General features: G+C 43.3%; 1 protein-coding gene across 1 annotated transcript in view; it reads right to left on the minus strand.

The window, feature by feature from the left end:
- ZNF395 (zinc finger protein 395) overlaps positions 1–20879 on the minus strand; it is a 63558-nt gene that overhangs the window by 11991 nt on the left and 30688 nt on the right. Inside the window, exons 4-8 of the mRNA XM_060754691.2 lie at positions 19496–19608; positions 11947–12173; positions 8763–8863; positions 5390–5678; positions 3014–3106 (exon numbers count right to left, since the gene is read on the minus strand). Coding sequence (XP_060610674.2) covers positions 3014–3106; positions 5390–5678; positions 8763–8863; positions 11947–12173; positions 19496–19608 — 823 coding nt within the window. The remainder of the gene's footprint in view (positions 1–3013; positions 3107–5389; positions 5679–8762; positions 8864–11946; positions 12174–19495; positions 19609–20879) is intronic.

The raw sequence follows: 20879 nt of genomic DNA on the forward strand, positions 1-20879 counted from the left end.
CAACAAAAGGTTTGTTTGGATTTCAACCACCATTTCCTCACCGTGTGCCTCTTAAACGTTATTAAGCAGAGGTAACGAAGTTGAGCAGGGGTTACTCCAGTGTAGTTTTAGCATAGGTCAGACTCATAGTTTAATCAGAGTTGAACAGTCTTATCTTAAATTACAGTTTTATGTAAATACTAGCTGTCCCCTGCCACACGTTGCTGTGGCCCAGTCTGTGTATATGTGTTTTGTGTGTGTATATGTGTATATATGTGGTTTTGCACATGTGTTGTAATGACTTTTTATTTTTTAGCTTTTTAAGTCCTTTCCGTTGTATTTTTCAGTGTTTCTATGAGTGATGGCCACTCGTTGATCTGATAGATGTATTGTGTCCAAATTTGGTGTCAATTCGTCAAGTGGTTTTTGAATTATGTTAATCCCCACAAACAAACATCGGACTACACAGAGAAGCCATTGAAATCCACAAGCATGTGGACAATTTCAACAGAAAGCAGGAAACCATGAAGATGAACAAAATCTGGCTACCAGTATTAAAACACTCAAAAATTACAACAGCAAAACAACAGGGAGTAAACAATCAGACACATCAATTCACTCTCAACAAGAGATTCCCCCCAGGTGCTTCCAGGCCATTGAATGCAAATCAAGGTGATCAGCTGAAACATTACCCTGGTCATTGCACAGATATATAAACCCATTTTTCCTACTTCCAACAGACCTCACTATCTCTGAGGATGCTTGCCATAGATGCAGGCGAAACGTCAGGAGAAAAATTGCCTCCAGAACATGGCCATATAGCCCAGAAAAACCTACAACAACCCAGTGATCCCGGCCATGAAAACCTTCGACAATACATTAAACATTATTTATTTATTTATTTATTTACTGCATTTGTATGCCGCCCTTCTCACCCCGACGGGGACTCAGAGCGGCTTACAAGATATATACACATACATACATATAATATATTATTAGCATAGCACAATAACAGTATTACATATTACTATACTGTACTATACCTTTATACTGTAATATTATTAGTAATATCTTTGGCTTTGAAAGGCAGCAGATCAAAGGAGCTGTCTTCATAGACTTGTCAGCAGCCTATGATACTGTGAACCACCACCTCCTCCTGAGAAAAATGTATAATATCACAAAGGACGACCACCTCACCTGCTTCATAGGAAACCTGCTACAAAACAGGAGCTTTTTTGTTGAGTTCCAGGGCCAGAGAAGCAGATGGCGGAAACAGAAGAACGGCCTGCCTCAGGGGAGCGTGCTTGCTCCATCCATGTTCAACATCTACACAAATGACCAGCCACTGCCAGAAGGGACAGAGAGTTTCATCTATGCTGATGATCGTGCCATTACTGCTCAAGCAGGGAGCTTTGAGATGGTAGAACAGAAGCTTTCCGAAGCTCTAGGTGCTCTTACGGCCTATTACAGGGAAAACCAACTCATCCCTAATCCATCTAAAACACAGACATGTGCCTTTCATCTCAAGAACAGACAAGCATCCCGAGTTCTGAGGATTACCTGGGAAGGAATCCCACTGGAGCATTGCAACACACCCAAATACCTGGGAGTCACTTTGGACCGTGCTCTGACCTACAAGCACTGCCTGAACATTAAGCAAAAAGTGGGCACTAGAAACAACATCATACGAAAGCTGACTGGCACAACCTGGGGATCACAACCAGACACAGTGAAGACATCTGCCCTTGCGCTATGCTACTCTGCTGCTGAGTACGCATGCCCAGTATGGAACACATCTCACCACACTAAAACAGTAGATGTGGCTCTTAATGAGACATGCCGCATTATCACTGGGTGCGCCCCACACCACTGGAGAAATTACACTGCTTAGCCGGTATTGCACTACCTGACATCCGCCAGGAAGTTGCAGCCAATAGTGAAAGGACCAAGGCAGAGACATCTCCAGCTCATCCCCTGTTTGGGTATCAGCCAGCACGTCAACAACTTAAATCAAGACATAGTTTTCTTAGATCTACAGAGACACTCACTGGAACACCTCAGCAAGCGAGAGTCCAAAAGTGGCAGGCCCAAACCCAGCACCTCAATCCGTGGGTGATACCAGATGAGAGACTCCCTCCTGGGCACACAGAAGACTGGGCGACTTGGAAGGCGCTGAACAGACTGCGCTCTGGCACCACGAGATGCAGAGCCAATCTTAAGAAATGGGGCCACAAAGTGGAGTCCACGACATGCGAGTGTGGAGAAGAGCAAACCACTGACTACCTGCTGCAATGCACCCTGAGCCCTGCCACATGCACAATGGAGGACCTCCTTGCGGCAACACCAGAGGCACTCCAAGTGGCCAGATCCTGGTCAAAGGACATTTAATCAACTACCAAGTCTGCAAAATCTTTGTTTGTTTGTTTTTAATCTGTTTGTTTTGTTCTGTTAGAAGTGTAATACAATGGTATGGTTGCTGATGACACGATAAAATAAATAAATAAATAAGTAATATTACATATAATATAAAATACAGGACTATAATATAATATAATATTATTAGTAGTAGTAGTATTATATTGTATTATATTATATACATTACAGTTTTTATTTATATAGATTCAAAAACATTTAATATACGGATGCCTCAATTCATGTAATGTTATTGGTATCTATTTTTATTTTGAAATTTACCAGTAGCGGCTGCATTTCCCGCCCTCGGCTTATACTTGAGTCAATACGTTTTCCCAGTTTTAATGGTAAAATTAGGTGCCTCGGCGTATATTTGGGTTGGCTTATACTTGAGTATATATGGTATGTGTTTCTTATAATGACCTTTGTTCTGTCCAGGTGTAATGTCTCCAAAGATGCTTCACTTAGATCCCACTATTCTGCTCCCGGAGCCACCCCCAACTCCACCAAAAGTCATTTGAATAAAATTGTGTCATTTTCAAGCATCATTTGTCCCTATGCCACGCAAATAAATTCCCAATCTGTGAATGTTGGGGAAGAAGAACCAAAAGTGGAGACTCACCGGCGAGAGGGTGGGGATGGTGGACGTGGCGGCCGCCCAGCTGATGCTGGTGAATATGTGCGGAGACACCGGGATCTGGATGGAGGGCAAAGCCTGAGAAAGAGACAACAGCTCCGTCAGTTTCTCATTTTGCCGGTTTCCGAGACACAAGTCATTTCGATGCCGAGTTCTGTCTAAAAACCCATTCACTAACATCTGATAGACCAGTGGTTCTCAACCTGGGGTCCCCAGATGTTTTTGGCCCACAACTCCCAGAAATCCCAGCCAGTTTACCAGCTGTTAGGATTTCTGGAAGTTGAAGTCCAAAAACATGTGGGGACCCCAGGTTGAGAACCACTGTGATAGACTGTGAAACCATGATGATGATGGTAGGCCCTCTCATTTTCATGAAGGCTGAGGCACGGGACTTGTCAAAACAAAACATGGATGGAACACCTGCTAGTTTATTTACGCCTATGAATGACTAGCAAAGCGTTCTCTCTGGAGGTTTCTATCATCAGCCTATCCATTTTAGTGGTAATCAACGAATTGTGGAAATTACACTACGTAACACAATTTGAATAATTTTCTGTTCCTGGTTTGAAAGTGTTATTTCCTGTTTAATTGTGTGGTACTTACTTTGAATGTAGTTGCCCTACTCCAGAAACTTTGTTGTTTTTGGGTTTTTATGTTATGCATTTGGCCCACCCTCTGTGTTTGATTTTTCATTGTGTTATTTTGCATTGTTTATTTTACTTGAATGTTTTATTTATTCCATTGCGATGTTATTTCTTGTTCATCTGTATTTTATTTTGCTGTAATGTATCGTCGGGCTTGGCCTCACGTAAGCCGCTCCGAGTCCCCTTTGGGGAGATGGTGGCGGGGTATAAATAAAGATGATGATGATGATGATGATTATTATTATTATTATTACCACAAACTAGGCTGAACTGGTTGAGACTCAATGAGAGATTCATTGAAAAACTAGAGAAAAATGTTTTGCAGGATGTCCCACAAAAACGTTTATTTTTGCAGTTTAATCAACTTTTCCCTTGTTTTTATGATGATGGCAGTAAGTACTCAAAGCCTTCAGAAGATTTTGAAGACCCAACTGAGAGAGGGAGATAAGCACGAGATCATCTGCATACATCAGGATTTGGTTAACATGACCTCTGTAAGAATCGGGACTGTGGCGCAGGTGGCTGGAAGTCAGCTGCATTAAGATAATTAAAAACACTACTGATTTTACTGCTTACTGATTTTACTGATTTACTGTCTAGCCGGTATTGCACCACCTGACATCCGCCGGGAAGTAGCAGCCAATAGTGAAAGGACCAAGGCAGAGACATCTCCAGCTCATCCCCTGTTTGGGTATCAGCCAGCACGTCAACGACTTAAATCTAGAAATAGTTTTCTAAGAGCTACAGAGACACTCGCTGGAACACCTCAGCAAGCGAGAGTCCAAAAGTGGCAGGCTCAAACCCAGAACCTCAACCAATGGCTGATACCAAATGAGAGACTCCCCCCTGGGCACACAGAAGACTGGTCGACTTGGAAGGCGTTGAACAGACTGCGTTTCAGAAATGGGGCTACAAAGTGGAATCCTCAACATGCGAGTGTGGAGAGGAGCAAACTGCTGACCACCTGCTGCAATGCAACCTGAGCCCTGCCACATGCACAATGGAGGACCTTCTTGCAGCAACACCAGAGGCACTCCAAGTGGCCAGATACTGGTCAAAGGACATTTAATCAACTACCAAACTCACAAATTTTGCATTTTGTCTGTTTGTTTGCTTTGTTCTGTTGGAAATGTAATATAATCGACTGGTTGCCCTGACACGACAAATAAATAAATACTACTGACCAAAAGGTCATGAGTTCAAAGCCAGCCCAGGTCGGAGTGAGCTTCCGACCATTTTGTGTAGCTTGCTGTCAACCTTTGCAGCCCGAAAGACAGTTGCATCTGTCAAGTAGGAAATTTACGTACCGCTTATGCGGGGAGGTTAATTTAACTAATTTATGACGCCATAAAATCTCCAGCAAGCAAGCAAAGAATGAGGAAGTACTCCATCAGTGTCTCAAATGGGCGGTAAAGCAACAGCTCCCCTGGTGGCCAGAATATCCTCAGGAAAAAAAACTGGATTGTTAAATAGCCTCTCTGAGTGTCTGTCTATATATGTTGTGTGTCTGTGGCATTGAATGTTTGCCATGTGTATGTACATTGTAATCCGCCCCGAGTCCCCTGTGGGGTGAGAAGGGCACAATATAAATACTGTAAATAAATAAATAAATGTTGCTGCCACGCTTTGTAAACAGCAAAAAGCTAAACCTGCAAATCTTGAGGACTGACTCCATAATCATAATCAGATTTTGACTCTCCAGGTAGGCCCGTCCTACCTGGTATGCGTGGTCAGCCTGGATGTGCCAGAAAGAACTGGGGGCCGACTGGCTGAGGGCGCTGCTGGACAGATGAGGCTCCAAAGAGGCAGTCTGATCCAGAACAATAGCTTCTGGTTGGGAAGGGGCTGGCTGGATGACGATAGGAGAGGATCCGGCGAAGGAGGAGGGGGCAGTGGAGGGGCTGGGAATGGTGGCGGGGGGCTCCGGGGGCACCTCCTCCTTGACCTGCATCTCGGTGTAGTAGAAATCTTCCTCCCGCTTCCTCTGGTCAGAGTTGGCACCATCCCTGAAATAGGAATCAACAACAGAAAGAAATTGTTAAGCTGGGAGGGGTCCAGACAAAGGCAGCCAAAATCGTCAAAGGTCTGGAAACCTTATTTGAATTCATTTCATATCTGTGACTATTTCTCTTTTAATGTATTCTCGAAGGCTTTCATGGCCGGAATCACTGGGTTGTTGTAAATTTTTTCGGGCTATATGGCCATGTTCTAGAAGCATTCTCTCCTGACATTTCGCCTGCATCTATGGCAAGCATCCTCAGAGGTAGTGAGGATGCTATTGCTCCTTTGTCTCTTATCCTTCCTATGAATTACCACACCAGCAATTTCCCTGCTTTATTTGTGTTTTCAAAAAAATTATGGCAGCTGTAAATAATGTTGTTTTGTTAGATACTAATTCCATAACGCGTGGTGTCAGAAGTTCACGGGTGGGAATGGGGAGGTGGTGCAAACCCTTCAGTATTTGTCGAGACCAGCTTTAATTTTCATCACTTTAAATCTTTTTAAATATGTCTTCATATTTAAATATGCCTTTGATTGCTGAATTTTGAAGATTGCATTTTTTTTCATATATCACAATAATTTTTTTAAATGCTCTCTTACTACTATACTTTCCCTGTAACCCAAACAACTCTATCCGAAATGATGTTTTTTACATTAGCTTTCAGTTTTGTCTTGTTCTTGATTTTGAGATCTCTCAGCATACAGTCATTTATCCTCCAGAGTTTTTTCTCCCACTGTCCCCATGTTATCTTTACCATAATAACCGGGTTGTGATCTGAGAATACCTTTGGCATCAGTTCTGCTTTTGCTATTTTCATTACCAACTTCTTTGTGGCAAAAATATAATCAATCCTTGATGAGGTACCACACCAATGTGAATGACGATCACCAAATTACCATCTGCCAGCTGCAAAAGGCCACCTTACTGGGATCTGCACGCATTATTTGCCAATACATCACATAGTCCTACACACTTCGGAAGTGTCCAACATGTGATCCAATACAACAACCAGCATAGTGATCTTGTTTGCTGTGTACTAATCTTGTTGTGTTTCTAATAATAATAATAATAATAACACCAACAACAAAAGTTTGCCCCAGGCACAGTCAGGCCATTGTATGCTAATCAAGGTGGTCAGTTGAAACATTCACACCTAGCTCCAGCAGACAAGAGTCCTTTATCCCACCCTGGTCATTCCACAGATATATAAACCCTTTTGCCTAGTTCCAACAGACCTCACTACTAGGTTCTTGTGGGTTTTTTCGGGCTATAGAGCCATGTTCTAGAGGCATTTCTCCTGACGTTTCGCCTGCATCTATGGCAAGCATCCTCAGACCTCCCAACCCAACAGACCTCACTACCTCTGAGGATGCTTGCCATAGATGCAGGCGAAACGTCAGGAGAAATGCCTCTAGAACATGGCTCTATAGCCCGAAAAAACCCACAAGAACCTAGTGATTCCAGCCATGAAAGCCTTCGACAATACATAGACCTCACTACCTCTGAGGATGCTTGCCATAGATGCAGGCGAAACGTCAGGAGAGAATGCCTCTAGACCATGGCCATATAGCCCGAAAAAACCTACAACAACCCAATAATAATAATTTATTATATTTATTCTATGATTCTATTTTTAAAAAGTAAGCCAACTAGGTACCAGCTCCACAGCTCTTTTGACTATAACAGGATTTACTGCTTTTACCCCAACTATATTTTTTCCTCCAGTATCAGCACTTTTTTCTACTTGTTATTGTAAGCATTCAACTCATTTCCACCTGACAATGCAAGCCTAACACAAGGGTTTTCTAGGGCTGAGTGTGTGACCTGGTTAAAGTCGCCTGAAGGGCTTTCATGTCCAAAACCCTGATCTCCAAAGCTGTAGTCCAATGCTCAAATCACTACCGGCTTCTCTTTTTTATTAAACAGCAACAATTCTTGTACGCTGGAACAGACCCCTAAGGCCATCAAGCCCAATACCATTCTGCCATGCAAAACCCTATCATCAAAAGCCATCCATTGGTCATTGAAAGCCTCCAGAGAAAGAGACTCCACCAGAGTCCACGTCAACATATTGCACTCTTACCATTGGTTCTTCCCAATATTCATTTCGAATCCCACTCGCTCTCTTTTTCCCCCAATTTGAATCCATAATGACTCTGGAGTGGCCAAAAACAAGCCTGCTTCATCTTCAACAGGATATTCTTTCAAGTATTTAATCACAGCTATCATTTTCCTTTTCTCAACCTACTCTTCTCCAAGCGAAATCTATCCAGCTCCTCAAGCTGCTCTTCACAGGGATTTATGGCTTCCAGAGCATTTTTGTTTACTTAAGAGAATATGTCTTGCAAGGTATCTCCAAATCCGCTATGGTCAACTTGTTAGTTTAGGTCTCTTTTTAAGACCTATACAATGGGTTAGAAATAATAACTGCTGATGAAGGTTGGTCACAACAACACCAACTTCACCATAAACATCATCCGTATCTGCGAGTCCAGTGGCACCAACCAATGGTTCCAGCTGTCTTCTCCACTGACATAATGCAATCTCTTCAAACGCATCTACACTGTAGAGATAACACAGTTTGACACCACTTTAACCCAAGTAGCGCAGTGGGTTAAACCCGTGTGTCAGCAGGACTGAAGACCGACAGGTCGCAGGTTCAAATCTGGGGAGAAGCGGATGAGCTCCCTCTATCAGCTCCAGCTCCTCATGCGGGGACATGAGAGAAGCCTCCCACAAGGATGATAAAAACATCAGATCATCTGGGCGTCCCCGGGCAACGTCCTTGCAGACGGCCAATTCTCTCACACCAGAAGCGACTTGCAGTTTCTCAAATCGCTCCTGACACGACAACCCCCCCCCCCCAAAAAAACCACTTTAACTGCCATGACTCAATGCTAGGTATAATAGGGATTGTAGTTGGTGAGGCTCCAGGATTCTTTGGCAGAGAAGGCTAGAGACTTTGCAAAACTATTAGCTCCCAAGATTGTATTGTACTGAACCATTGCAGTTAAAATGTTGTCAAACTGCATTAAAACTACTGTGTAGATGCATGAGAATCCATTCCAGACATAATTGGAGGGCTTACCCCAGATGTTGCGTCTTCACGTGCCTTTTGATCCCGACGATGGAGCGGAGCACTTTGCCACAATTGGGCCACAAACACTTGTACATCACCTTCACTGAGTTCTAAGAGAGACACAGATACAAAATGGTCAATAACCAAGGATTAATTTCCCAGGATCGTTCCTTTTTATTGTACTAACAGTAATACAATAAATAAGTAAAATAATATAGTAATATGTAAGTATATAATAAAGTAAGCAAACTACTATTATTGTTACATTTATAGGAATACATTAGAATATGCTATGGTACCATAGAAATAGTTTTCTAAGATCTACAGAGACATTCGCTGGAACACCCCAGCAAGCCAGAGTCCAAAAGTGGCAGGCTCAAACCCAGAACCGCAATCAATGGCTGATCCCAAATGAGAGACTCCCCCCTGGGCACACAGAAAGCTGGGCGACTTGGAAGGCGTTGAACAGACTGTGCTCTGGCACCACGAGATGCAGAGCCAACCTCAAGAAATGGGGCCATAAAGTGGAATCCACGACATGCGAGTGTGGAGAAGAGCAAACCACTGACCCCCTGCTGCAATGCACCCTGAGCCCTGCCACATGCACAATGGAGGACCTTCTTGCAGCAACACCAGAGGCACTCCAAGGGGCCAGATACTGGTCAAAGGACATTTAATCAACTACCAAGCTTGCAAATTCTGTGTTTTGTTTTTGTTAAAAATGTAATACAAATGTCTGGTTGCTGATGACACGATAAATAAATAAATTAGAATATGTATCTTTTATAGAAATACATTAGAATATGTGTATTTGTGGTATTTTTACAATGTTTATGTGTTTTAATTAGTCTGTAACCCGCCTCGAACCATAAAGAGAGGAAGGTAAGAAGCATTATTATTATTGTTGTTGTTGTTATTATTATTAATATTATTATTACAGTAGTATAAATAAGGAAATTAATAATGATGCGTAATAATAATAACGTCAAATAATATGTATAATATAATAATAATCTATATAAATAAAGATGCAATGTTCATTTGTGAGATTAACAGAACTCAAAAACCGCTGGGGGAATTGACACCAAATTTGGACACAAGACACCTAACAACTCAATGTATGTCCTTCACTCATAAAATCACTGAAAAACACAGCAGAAGGGACTTTTAAAAATCCCCAAAAAGCTAAATGATGAAAAGCTAAATGACAATACAGAAAAAAGGAAGAAAGAGGAAGGGAAGGGAAGAAAAGAAAGAGGGAGAGAAAGAAAGAAGGAGAGGGAGAAGGAAGCATGGAAGCAAAGAGAGAAGGAAGGAAGGAGAGAAAGAGAGAGGGAAAGAAAAAGGGGGAAGGAAGGAAAGCTGGAGAAGGAAGGAGAGAAGGAAAGAAAAAAAGGGAAAGAAGGAAGGAAAGAGGGATCGAAGGAAGGGGGGAAGATGTAGAGAAAGAGGGAGGGAAGAAAGAAAGAAAGACAGAGAAAGAAAAGAAGAGAAAGAAGAGAAAGAAAAAGAGGAAAGGAAGGAAAGAGATAGAGAAGGAAGAAGAGAAGAAAAGACAGGAAGGAAGGAAAGAGGGAGTGAAGGAAGGAGGGAAAGAAGGAGAGAAAGATGGAAGGTTGGTCAAGCAACGCGTGGCGGGTACAGCTAGTGATCTATATAAATAAAAATGCAATATTCATTTGTGGGACTAACATAACTCAAAAACCACTGGACGAATTGACACCAAATTTGGACACAATACACCTTTCAGGACATCACTCATAAAAACACTGGAAAACACAGCAGAAGAGACTTAAAAAGCCAAAAAGATTACATTACAACTCATGCACATAACTACATATATACACAAACACACATATATACACATATACTTAAATATACACACACACAAAACACATATACACAGATTGAGCCACCGCAACGTGTGGCAGGGGACGGCTAGTACATAATACTAATCATATGTGGGTATAATAACAACCCACAACACGTGTCCTGTGTTGTTATATACAAATAAATCTATAATATTATGTTGGCATAATAATAATAAAGCAAGTAAACTAATAATAACAACAACAACAACACAGCAACGTGTGGCAGGGGACAGCTAGTACATAATCATATGTGGGTATAATAATAACCCACAACACGTGCCCTGTGTTGTTATGTACAAATAAATCTATAATACTTTGTGGGCATAATAATAATAAAGCAAGTAAACTAATAATAATAATAATAATAATAATAATAATAACAACACAGCAACGTGTGGCAGGGGACAGCTAGTACATAATCATACATGGGTATAATAACAACCCACAACACGTGTCCTGTGTTGTTATGTACAAATAAATCTATAATACAATGTCAGCATAATAACAATAAAGCAAGTAAACTAATAATAATAATAATAATAATAATAATAATAATAACAACAACAACAACACAGCGACGTGTGGCAGGGGACAGCTAGTACATAATCATACATGGGTATAATAACAACCCACAACACGTGTCCTGTGTTGTTATGAACAAATAAATCTATAACACAATGTCGGCATAATAACAATAAAGCAAGTAAAATAATAATAATAATAAAAGCATGTAATATAATATTAATAATAATATTATGTAATAAATACTGTATGTGAAATTTCACAGAGATCACAATGAAGAATTTGTATTTTTTTTTCTTTTCCTGGCTTGAAAGAGATATTTCCTGTTTAATTGTGCAGGGCTTACTTTGAAAGTAGTTATTATACTACAAAAACTTTTTGGGAGCCTAAACTATGCTGAATTGTATTGTCGAAGGCTTTCATGGCTGGGTTGTTGTAGGTTTTCCGGGATATATGGCCAAGGAGAAAAATTGCCTCCAGAACATGGCCATATAGCCCAGAAAAACCTACAACAATCTATGCTGAATTGGTTGAGACTATGATATATTCACCGAAAAGCTATCGCAAAATATGCTACGGCAGGATGTCCCTCCTGTAATGACAAAGTTTTGGCAGCTGAATAAACTTTTTCCATGTTTTTATGAGAGAACCAATTAAGAAATGATGTTTATACCCCAGGAACAAAAATGGTGCTATAATAATAATAATAGCCGAATGTAATGTCATTTTGTCAGTGCCCAGAATGCAACCGTATTTTCTTTTGCTTTGCCATTGCATGCTCGCTTTAGCGCTATGCCCACCTTTCTTTTCCGCGGAGCCGGCTCCTCAAAGAGGAAGGGGTCTGAGTCCGTCTCGAACCCGTCGTCGGTCCTTGGAGAACTAAGGGCCTCGCTGGAGTATTTGGGGCTGGGCTCCGAGTGCGGGGGCGAAGGGGTCGAGATGCCGCTCCAATGCCCGCTGGTGGTGCTGCTCCCGCCGTCGGACAAGTCGCCGCTCTCCTTCCAGACGTCGCAGGAAGCTTGGGAGGCTGGAGAAGAGAGGAGGTGAGTTAGAATTAGGCCATCGCTTTGCAAGAAAATTGAGACGGAGCTCGTGCTCCCAGTATGCCCCATTTTATGTCCTTTAGAGCAGGCATGGGCAAACTTTGGCCCTCCAGGTGTTTTGGACTTCCAAAATTCCAAAGCTGGTAGGCTGTTAAGAATTGTGGGAGTTCAAGGTTAAGCATTTAGTAAGGATAAACATTAGAAAAGGTCATTGTTCATTTCTGGATTTTATGAATAGTCCTATTAGGAAACTCGTAAGCATGTAGGTCAGTGGTTCTCAACCTGTGGGTCCCCAGGTGTTTTGGCCTACAACTCCCAGAAATCCCAACCAGTTTACCAGCTGTTTGGATTTCTGGGAATTGTAGGCCAAAAACATCTGGTGACCCCAGGTTGAGAACCACTGATGTAGGTAAACTGGGAGATATTCCCATCATCCTCCGTCATTGTCTGCAATTTTCAGTGCATCTACGAATCCCAGGATTCAATGGGATGGAAACATGGCAGCAAAAATGCAATTGGATTGCTGCACCTAGGTAATATGAAAGAGACAATGAGTGCTTCTACACTGCAGAATTGATGCAGTTTCAAGGTTTTGGAATCTTTCAGCATATAGTCATTTATCCTCCAGAGTTTTCTCTCCCACTGTCCCCATTTTATCTTTAGCATAATAACCAGATTGCGATCCGAGAACACCTTAGGTAGTAATTCCACTTTGCTGATTTCATTTCCAACTTCTTTGTGGCAAAAATATAATCAGTACTTGATGAGGTACCATACCAATGTGAATAGTGGGAGTATTTTTGCCTATTTAGGTTTCCTTTTTAGGTTTTGTATTACTATTATATTTATTTATACCCCAGTTTAGCCACTATTCTCCCCCACCGGGGATACAACACGGCTAACAACAAGGTATAAAACATACAGGTACATTAGGACAAATAGGAAATAGATACAGTCAAAAATAACAACTAAAACATAATAAGACAATAAAACACATTACAGAATAAAATATAATCAGTACTTTAAAAACTAAATAAAGATTTTTTTTTCTATCCCAAAGGAGACTCAAAGCAGCTTAACATAAAAGCGTTAGCATACAAATTAAGGTATACAAAGATGCAAACATCAAGATAGAATTAAATATAAATAGTACCTTTAAAAACTAGCAGACATAACCTTAGCATATATATAAATAAAAATGTAATGTTTGTTTGTGGGATTAACAGAACTCAAAAATCACTGAGAGAATTGACACCAAATTTGGACACAATACCCCTCTCAGGACACTCGCTGGAACACCTCAGCAAGCGAGTGTCCAAAAGTGGCAGGCTCAAACCCAGAACCTCAATCAATGGCTGATACCAAGTGAAGACTCTCCCCTGGGCACACAGAAAACTGGGCGATTTGGAAGGCACTGAACTGACTGCGCTCTGGCACCACGAGATGCAGAGCCAACCTTAAGAAATGGGGCCACAAAGTGGAATCCACGACATACGAGTGTGGAGAAGAGCAAACCGCTGACCACCTGCTACAATGCACCCTGAGCCCTGCCACATGCACCATGGAGGACCTTCTTGCGGCAACACCAGAGGCACTCCAAGGGGCCAGATACTGGCCAAAGGGCATTTAATCAACTACCAAGCTTGCAAACTTTGTGTTTTGTTTCTTTGTTTGTTCAAAATGCAATACAACTGTTTGGTTTGCTCCTGACACGATAAATAAATAAATCTGGCCAACGAGCGTGGCAGGGGACGGCTAGTACTACATAAAATCACTAATCACGAGCAGCAAAGAGAATAACATGTAGGTGACAAACTCAAATAACATTTTCAAGTGCTGTCCTTCCTACGTATTCCGAGCCTCCAAAAGCAGACTATTCAGCAAGGAGAAGCTGTTCTCTTTTTAAACATTCATATTGCAATCCAGTGTGTGCCGGAATCTAGGTTACTTGGTAGGAAGGCAGAGTTCCTTTCATGCAGGATGCATGAATACGTTGAGCAAGGAGGAAAAGACACGCAGAGAAGAAAGAGGAAACTGGAAGACGGTTTTCCTTAACATGAAAACAAGGGTGCATCTTCAGCAGGCCTGGGCAAACTTCAGCTCTTCAGGTGTTTTGGACTCCAACTCCCACAATTCCTAACAGCCGGTAGAGCTAAATCCATCTGGAGACCTTGGCATGCTTAAATCTGGTTTGTATCCATAACAGTTAGGATTACAAGTCACAAATGCAGGAATACAGTGACAAATGCAAGAGACTCCACTTTGGCAGGAAAAACGAAATGCAAAGATACAGAATGGGGGACAATGCCTGGCTCGAGAGCAGTACGTGTGAAAAAGATCTTGGAGTCCTCGTGGACAACAAGTTAAACATGAGCCAGGAATGTGATGTGGCGGCAAAAAAAGCCAGTTGGATTTTGGCCTGCATCAATAGGAGCATAGTGTCTAGATCCAGGGAAGTCATGCTCCCCATGCTCTATTCCGCTTTGGTTAGACCACACCTGGAATAGTGTGTCCAATTCTGGGCACCACAATTCAAGAGAGATATTGACAAGCTGGAATGTGTCCAGAGGAGGGCAACTAAAATGATCAAGTGTCTGGAGAACAAGCCCTATGAGGAGCGGCTTGAGGAGCTGGGCATGTTTAGCCTGAAGAAGAGAAGGCTGAGAGGAGATATGATAGCCATGTATAAATATGTGAGAGGAAGCCACAGGGAGGAGGAGGGAGCAAGCTTGTTTTCTGCTTCCTTGGAGACTAGGATGCAATGGAACAATGGCTTCAAACTTCAAGAAAGGAGATTCCATCTAAACATGAGGAAGAACTTCCTGACTGTGAGAGCCGTTCAGCAGTGGAACCGTTCAGCAGTGTGGTGGAGGCTCCTTCTTTGGAAGCTTTTAAACAGAGGCTGGATGGCCATCTGTCAGGGGTGATTTGAATGCAACATTCCTGCTTCTTAGCAGAATGGGGTTGGACTGGATGGCCCATGAGGTCTCTTCCAACTCTTTGATTCTATGATTCTATGAGTTAACAGATCTGTGCATGATGATCTGTGCAACTACAAGAGAGGAGATTCCATCTGAACATGAGGAAGAACTTCCTGACTGTGAGAGCCGTTCAGCAGTGGAACTCTCTGCCCCGGAGTGTGGTGGAGGCTCCTTCTTTGGAAGCTTTTAAACAGAGGCTGGATGGCCATCTGTCAGGGGTGCTTTGAATGCAATATTCCTGCTTCTTGGCAAAATGGGGTTGGACTGGATGGCCCATGAGGTCTCTTCCAACTCTTTGATTCTATGATTCTATGAGTTAACAGATCTGTGCATGATGATCCTTCCAAATCAAGAAAATCATCCTTATCTCCCAACCAGATGTTTCCTGTCCTCGCTTTGGATGGCCTTTTGCACACCTCTGCAACCAAACCGGCTTGCAGCAAACCACCGCCGGCTCGGAGGCTCTTGCATTTCCCACGCCGGGTCCTATTTTTAGAGAGACGTACACACAGGGTCCAGCATGACTGCGGGGAAGCTCCTCGAAATAAATCTCCCTGCTGATGTTCCCATTCCCTAACAGGTCTGAGCATTCAGCCAGAAACGGCAGCCGGCCGGTCGGGTTTCACGTTCGCCTTCGCTCTCTCCTCCTCCCGATCTCTCTCTCTCTTTGGGAATGCGGATGCCGGTCCGCACCTCGAGCCAGCTGCCTGTCCTGCAGCTGTCCAAAAGCGAGAGACGGGGACGGATTGGATGGTTGGGGGAAACCAGAGATTTTGCAGCTCCCATAGGACTCGGTTCAAGGTCTTGCTTTGCTTCGGCAAGGAAAGCATTGCACCGAGCCCTTGGTTTGAGATTTTGGCAGGAGTTGTTTTGCCAGAATGTCAATGCAGCCTGGTGCCTCGATCAAGGGAAGACACTGTCCTACTCAATTCTGTTTTGGTCAGACCTCGCCTGGAATAATAACCCCGTGCCCAATTCTGGGAACTAGAATTGCCCAAGCATGTGGGCAATTTCAACAGAAAGGAGGAAACCAAGAAAATGAACACAATCGGATTACCAGCATTTAAAAAACACCGGAATCACGACATTAAATAAATAACACCGCTCAGAAACAGGAGAACTCCAGACAGCAAACAATCCTCCCAAACAGAGGGTGACTCCAGGCAACAAAGGCCAGGCTACCTCTGTCTAAGATCTTTGGGGAGGGTGTTCCAGACTCATGGGGCCACCACAGAAAAGGCCCTGTCTCACATCCCCACCAAACGTGCCTGCGACGCAGGCAGAATCACGAGCAGGGCCTCTCCGGATGAACGAAGTGAGCGCGTGGGTTCGTAAACGGAGATGCGGTCACACAGGTAGGATGGTCCCAATCCGTTTAGGGCTTTGTAGGTAAGCACCTGCACCTTAAATTGGGCTCGGAAAATAAACGGCAGCCAGTGGAGCTCCTTGCACAGGAGGGTTGACCTCTCTCTGTAAGGAGCACCAGTTAACATCCTGGCCACTGCCCGTTAGACCAGTTGGAATTTCCGAGCCGTTTTCAAGGGCAGCGCCACGTAGAGCACATTACAGTAATCCAACCTAGAGGTGACCAAGGCATGGACCACCCCAGCCAGATCAGTCTTTGCAAGGTACGGTCGCAGTTGGCGCACGAGTCTCAATTGTGCGAAAGCCCTCCCAGACACCGCCGACGCCTTTCTCCCACCCTGGACATTATTGCACAGGTATATACACAAACTCCATTTGCTTCATTGCCAACCAAACCTCTGAAGATGCCATTAGCCACAGATGCAGGTGAAACAGCAGGAGAGAATGCTACTGAAACATTCATTCTGAAGTGACAGAGAGAGGAGAGGTAAAGGCCTGAGGCTGTGGCAGCTATCTGATTGGTTGGCACTGCGGTACAATTTGCATATGGTCTCTGATTGGCCAGCCTCAACATTCCAACATTCTGAGGTGGCAGAGAGAAGAGAGGTAAGGGGCCTGAGGCTGTCAGGAATGGTTGGAGTTGAAGTCCAAAACACCTTGTGGCCCCCAACAATGACAGATCTTGTGTGCCAAGATCAAACTTGGCACACAGACCCCCCCACATTGAACTGGATTATATAGCAATGTGGACTCGGATAACTCAGTTCAATATTGTGGATTATCTGTCTTGATATTCTGAGTTATGTGGCTGTGCAGAGGGAACCAGAGAGAAATCAATCATCATCATCATCATCACCACCACCACAGTAACAACAATAATAACAACAATAATAATAGTAAGCATGCAGATCAGAGTAAGGTGGCCTTTTTGTCAGCCTAAAAACCTTGGCAGTGCCTAAAGACCTTGGCCTGCACTTAAAAACAATCAGTGCTGACAAAATAACTATCTGTCAGCCTCCAAAGGCCACCGTACTCGGAATTGCACACATTATTCGCCGATACATCACACAGTCCCAATGTGTGATCAAATACAAAAACTAGAAGAGTGATCTAGTTTGCTATGGACTTATCTTGTGGATTCAAACAATGATAGATCCGGACCAAACTTGGCATGAATACTCAACATGCATAAATGTGAACACTGATAGGAGTTTGGGGGAAATGGACCTTGACATTTGGGAGTTGCAGTTGCTGGGATTTATAGTTCACCTACAATCAAAGAGCATTCTGAATCTCAGCAGCAATAGAATTGGGCCAAACTTCCCACAAAAGAACCTGCAGGTCCAACAGAAAATACTATGTTTTCTTTGGTCTTTGGCAACGCTTCTGACACGCCCTCGTGACCCCCCCCCCAGGGGTCCTGACCCCGAGATTGAGAAATACTGCCTGAAGGTCATCCACAGTCCAACTCCCTTCACCAGGGCAAGGAACGTAATCAAAGCCCTCCTGACAAAGAGCCATCCAGACAAAGATATAGATCGTTATATACGACACACACACACACATATATGACAGATACAGTAACATAGATTTGACCCCTAAAGAAGGGCAATTTTACAGTATATTGCATGTTCCAGAGGAGGCAAACCAGACAATCTCTACATCACCACTGACAAAGAAACAGCAAGAAATACTGTTTACCCACAAGCAGAAAGACATTACATATATTAGAAACCAACACTTTCTAATTACTTTATTTTCAAGATCACCAGACCGAGCCACAGCAACGCCTGGCAGGGGACGGCTAGTACAAAATAAAATGCACAGGTATAGGATGGAGGATACCTGGCTTGAAAACAGAGATGTGATAGCCATGTTTAAATACCCGAAAGGGAGAAAAAGCTTATTTACTACTACTCCGAGATTAAAAGACAATGGATTCAAACTAAGAGGGTTGAATGAAAAGTAATGCCTCCACCTTCGTTAGTTGGGTTTGAATTGGAATATTTTAATAAATCAAACGCAGAAATAACCCTTATATTGTGCTCTTTAACTACCACTATTGATTTTTCCACATAACCACCAGACAATTGGATACATTTCTGCCAACAATGAACAAGTTTTCTGATGCCGTCACGGAAGAAGTCGACACTCTGTTTCCACAACCAGCGTCTTACAGTTCTCACAACGTCTTCATCAGAAGCAGAATGATGTCCCCACAGATATTCTTTCATTATTGGCAACAGATGGAAGTCAATGCTAAATCGGACTATACGGAGGATGCCGTATTCTGGTGAGATCCAGTCTCTGAAGTTCTCCTGTGGTGGCATGTGAAGTGTGTGGTCTGGCATTATCATGATGCAGGAAAACATTTCCCTTTTCCTTTCAGATCATTGTTAGCCGTCATTTCAAAGTTCGCAGCGTTGTGATGTAACACTCTGAATTTATTGTTGTTCTCTGAGTGATATGACGATCAATCTGTCCACCTTTTGCTTGTGAAACTTGGTGGTTGCTGTCACAGGACGTCCAACTCTTTGTTTGTCACACAAGTCAGATGTTCCCACCTCAACATCTTTAAACTTACTTGCCCAACGACGTACAGTACTCACATCAACACAATCACCATCAACAGTTTGCATTCTCTGATGAATCTCCTTTGGGATGACACCTTCTGCTGTCAAGAATTCAACGACAGCACGTTGCTTAAGTCGCATTGACCGACCGTCTGCGCAGGGTTCCATATTTTGCACTTTAACAACACAACCATTCAATGCTAAGGCTTCCCGCCAAAATGGAACTGTAGAGGAGAGTCTACTGAACAAGCCAGTACCTGCCGCATAACAGTACTGCCATCTGTTGAGGAGTTATGAAGGTGGAGGCATTACTTTTCATTCAATTCATAATTTCTAATTTTGTTATTATATTTCCTATCCATCAAAACTCAGGTACAGCAAACTCACCTGGGATGCTGGCATCGCTGCAGGGCGGGCTTTGCACCACCGGGCTGCAGGATAAGCTGGTTAAGACCATGGCAGCCATCATTTCATCCATCTCAACTGCAGCGTCTGATTTCCTATAATGGGAAGAGATGGGATAAAGACCATGGATCAAAAGATCAGGTGTGGGCAAACTTCGGTCCTTATCTGGCTTGGGAAATAGCCGGGGGGATCTTGGCTGTGATATTACTACTGCCTTCAGTCTAGAGTAGACATGGGCTTATCTGGCTTGGGAAATAGCTGGAGGGATTCTGGCTGTGATATTACTACTTCCCTCAGTCTACAGCAGACATGGGCAAACTTTGGTCCTCCAGATGTTTTGGACTTCAGTTCCCACAATTCCTAACAGCGTACCGGCTGTTAGGAATTGTGGGAGTTGAAGTCCAAAACATCTGGAGGGAGGGCCCAAGTTTGCCCATACCCGATGTTGATGTAGAGAGATGGGCCAAAACTAACAAAATGAAGTTTAACAATGATAAATGCAAGATACTCCACTTTGGCAGGAAAAACAAAATGCAAAGATATAGAATGGGGGATGCCTGGCTCGAGAGCAGTACGTGTGAAAAAGATCTTGGAGTCCTCGTGGACAAGAAGTTAAACATGAACCAACAATGTGATGTGGCGGCAAAAAAGCCAATGGGATTTTGGCCTGCATCAAGAGGAGCATAGTGTCTAGATCTAGGGAAGTAATGCTACCCCTCTATTCTGCTCTGGTTAGACCACACCTGGAATATTGTGTCCAATTCTGGGCACCACAACTCAAGAGAGATATTGACAAGCTGGAATGTGTCCAGAGGAGGGCGACTAAAATGATCAAGGGTCTGGAGAACAAGCCCTATGAGGAGCGGCTTAAGGAGCTGGGCATGTTTAGCCTGAAGAAGAGAAGGCTGAGAGGAGATATCATTGCCATGTATAAATATGTGAGAGGAAGCCACCCGGAGGAGGGAGCAAGCTTGTTTTCTGCTTCCCTGGAGACTAGGACGCGGAACAATGGCTTCAAACTACAAGAGAGGAGATTCCATCTGAACACGAGGAAGAACTTCCTGACTGTGAGAGCCGTTCAGCAGTGGAACTCTCTGCCCCGGAGTGTGGTGGAGGCTCCTTCTTTGGAAGCTTTTAAACAGGGGCTGGATGGTCATCTGCCAGGGGTGATTTGAATGCAATATTCCTGCTTCTTGGCAGGGGGTTGGACTGGATGGCCCAGGAGGTCTCTTCCAACTCTTTGATTCTATGATTCAACTCCCGGGATTCCATATCACTGAGCCATGGCAGGGAAAGGGGTGCCAAACTGCATTAATTCTGCAGTGTAGATGCACCCCTACATCGGACACATTGCATGACTGCAGAT

Source organism: Anolis sagrei, chromosome 1, assembly GCF_037176765.1.
Source record: "Anolis sagrei isolate rAnoSag1 chromosome 1, rAnoSag1.mat, whole genome shotgun sequence".
NCBI lineage: Eukaryota > Metazoa > Chordata > Lepidosauria > Squamata > Dactyloidae > Anolis > Anolis sagrei.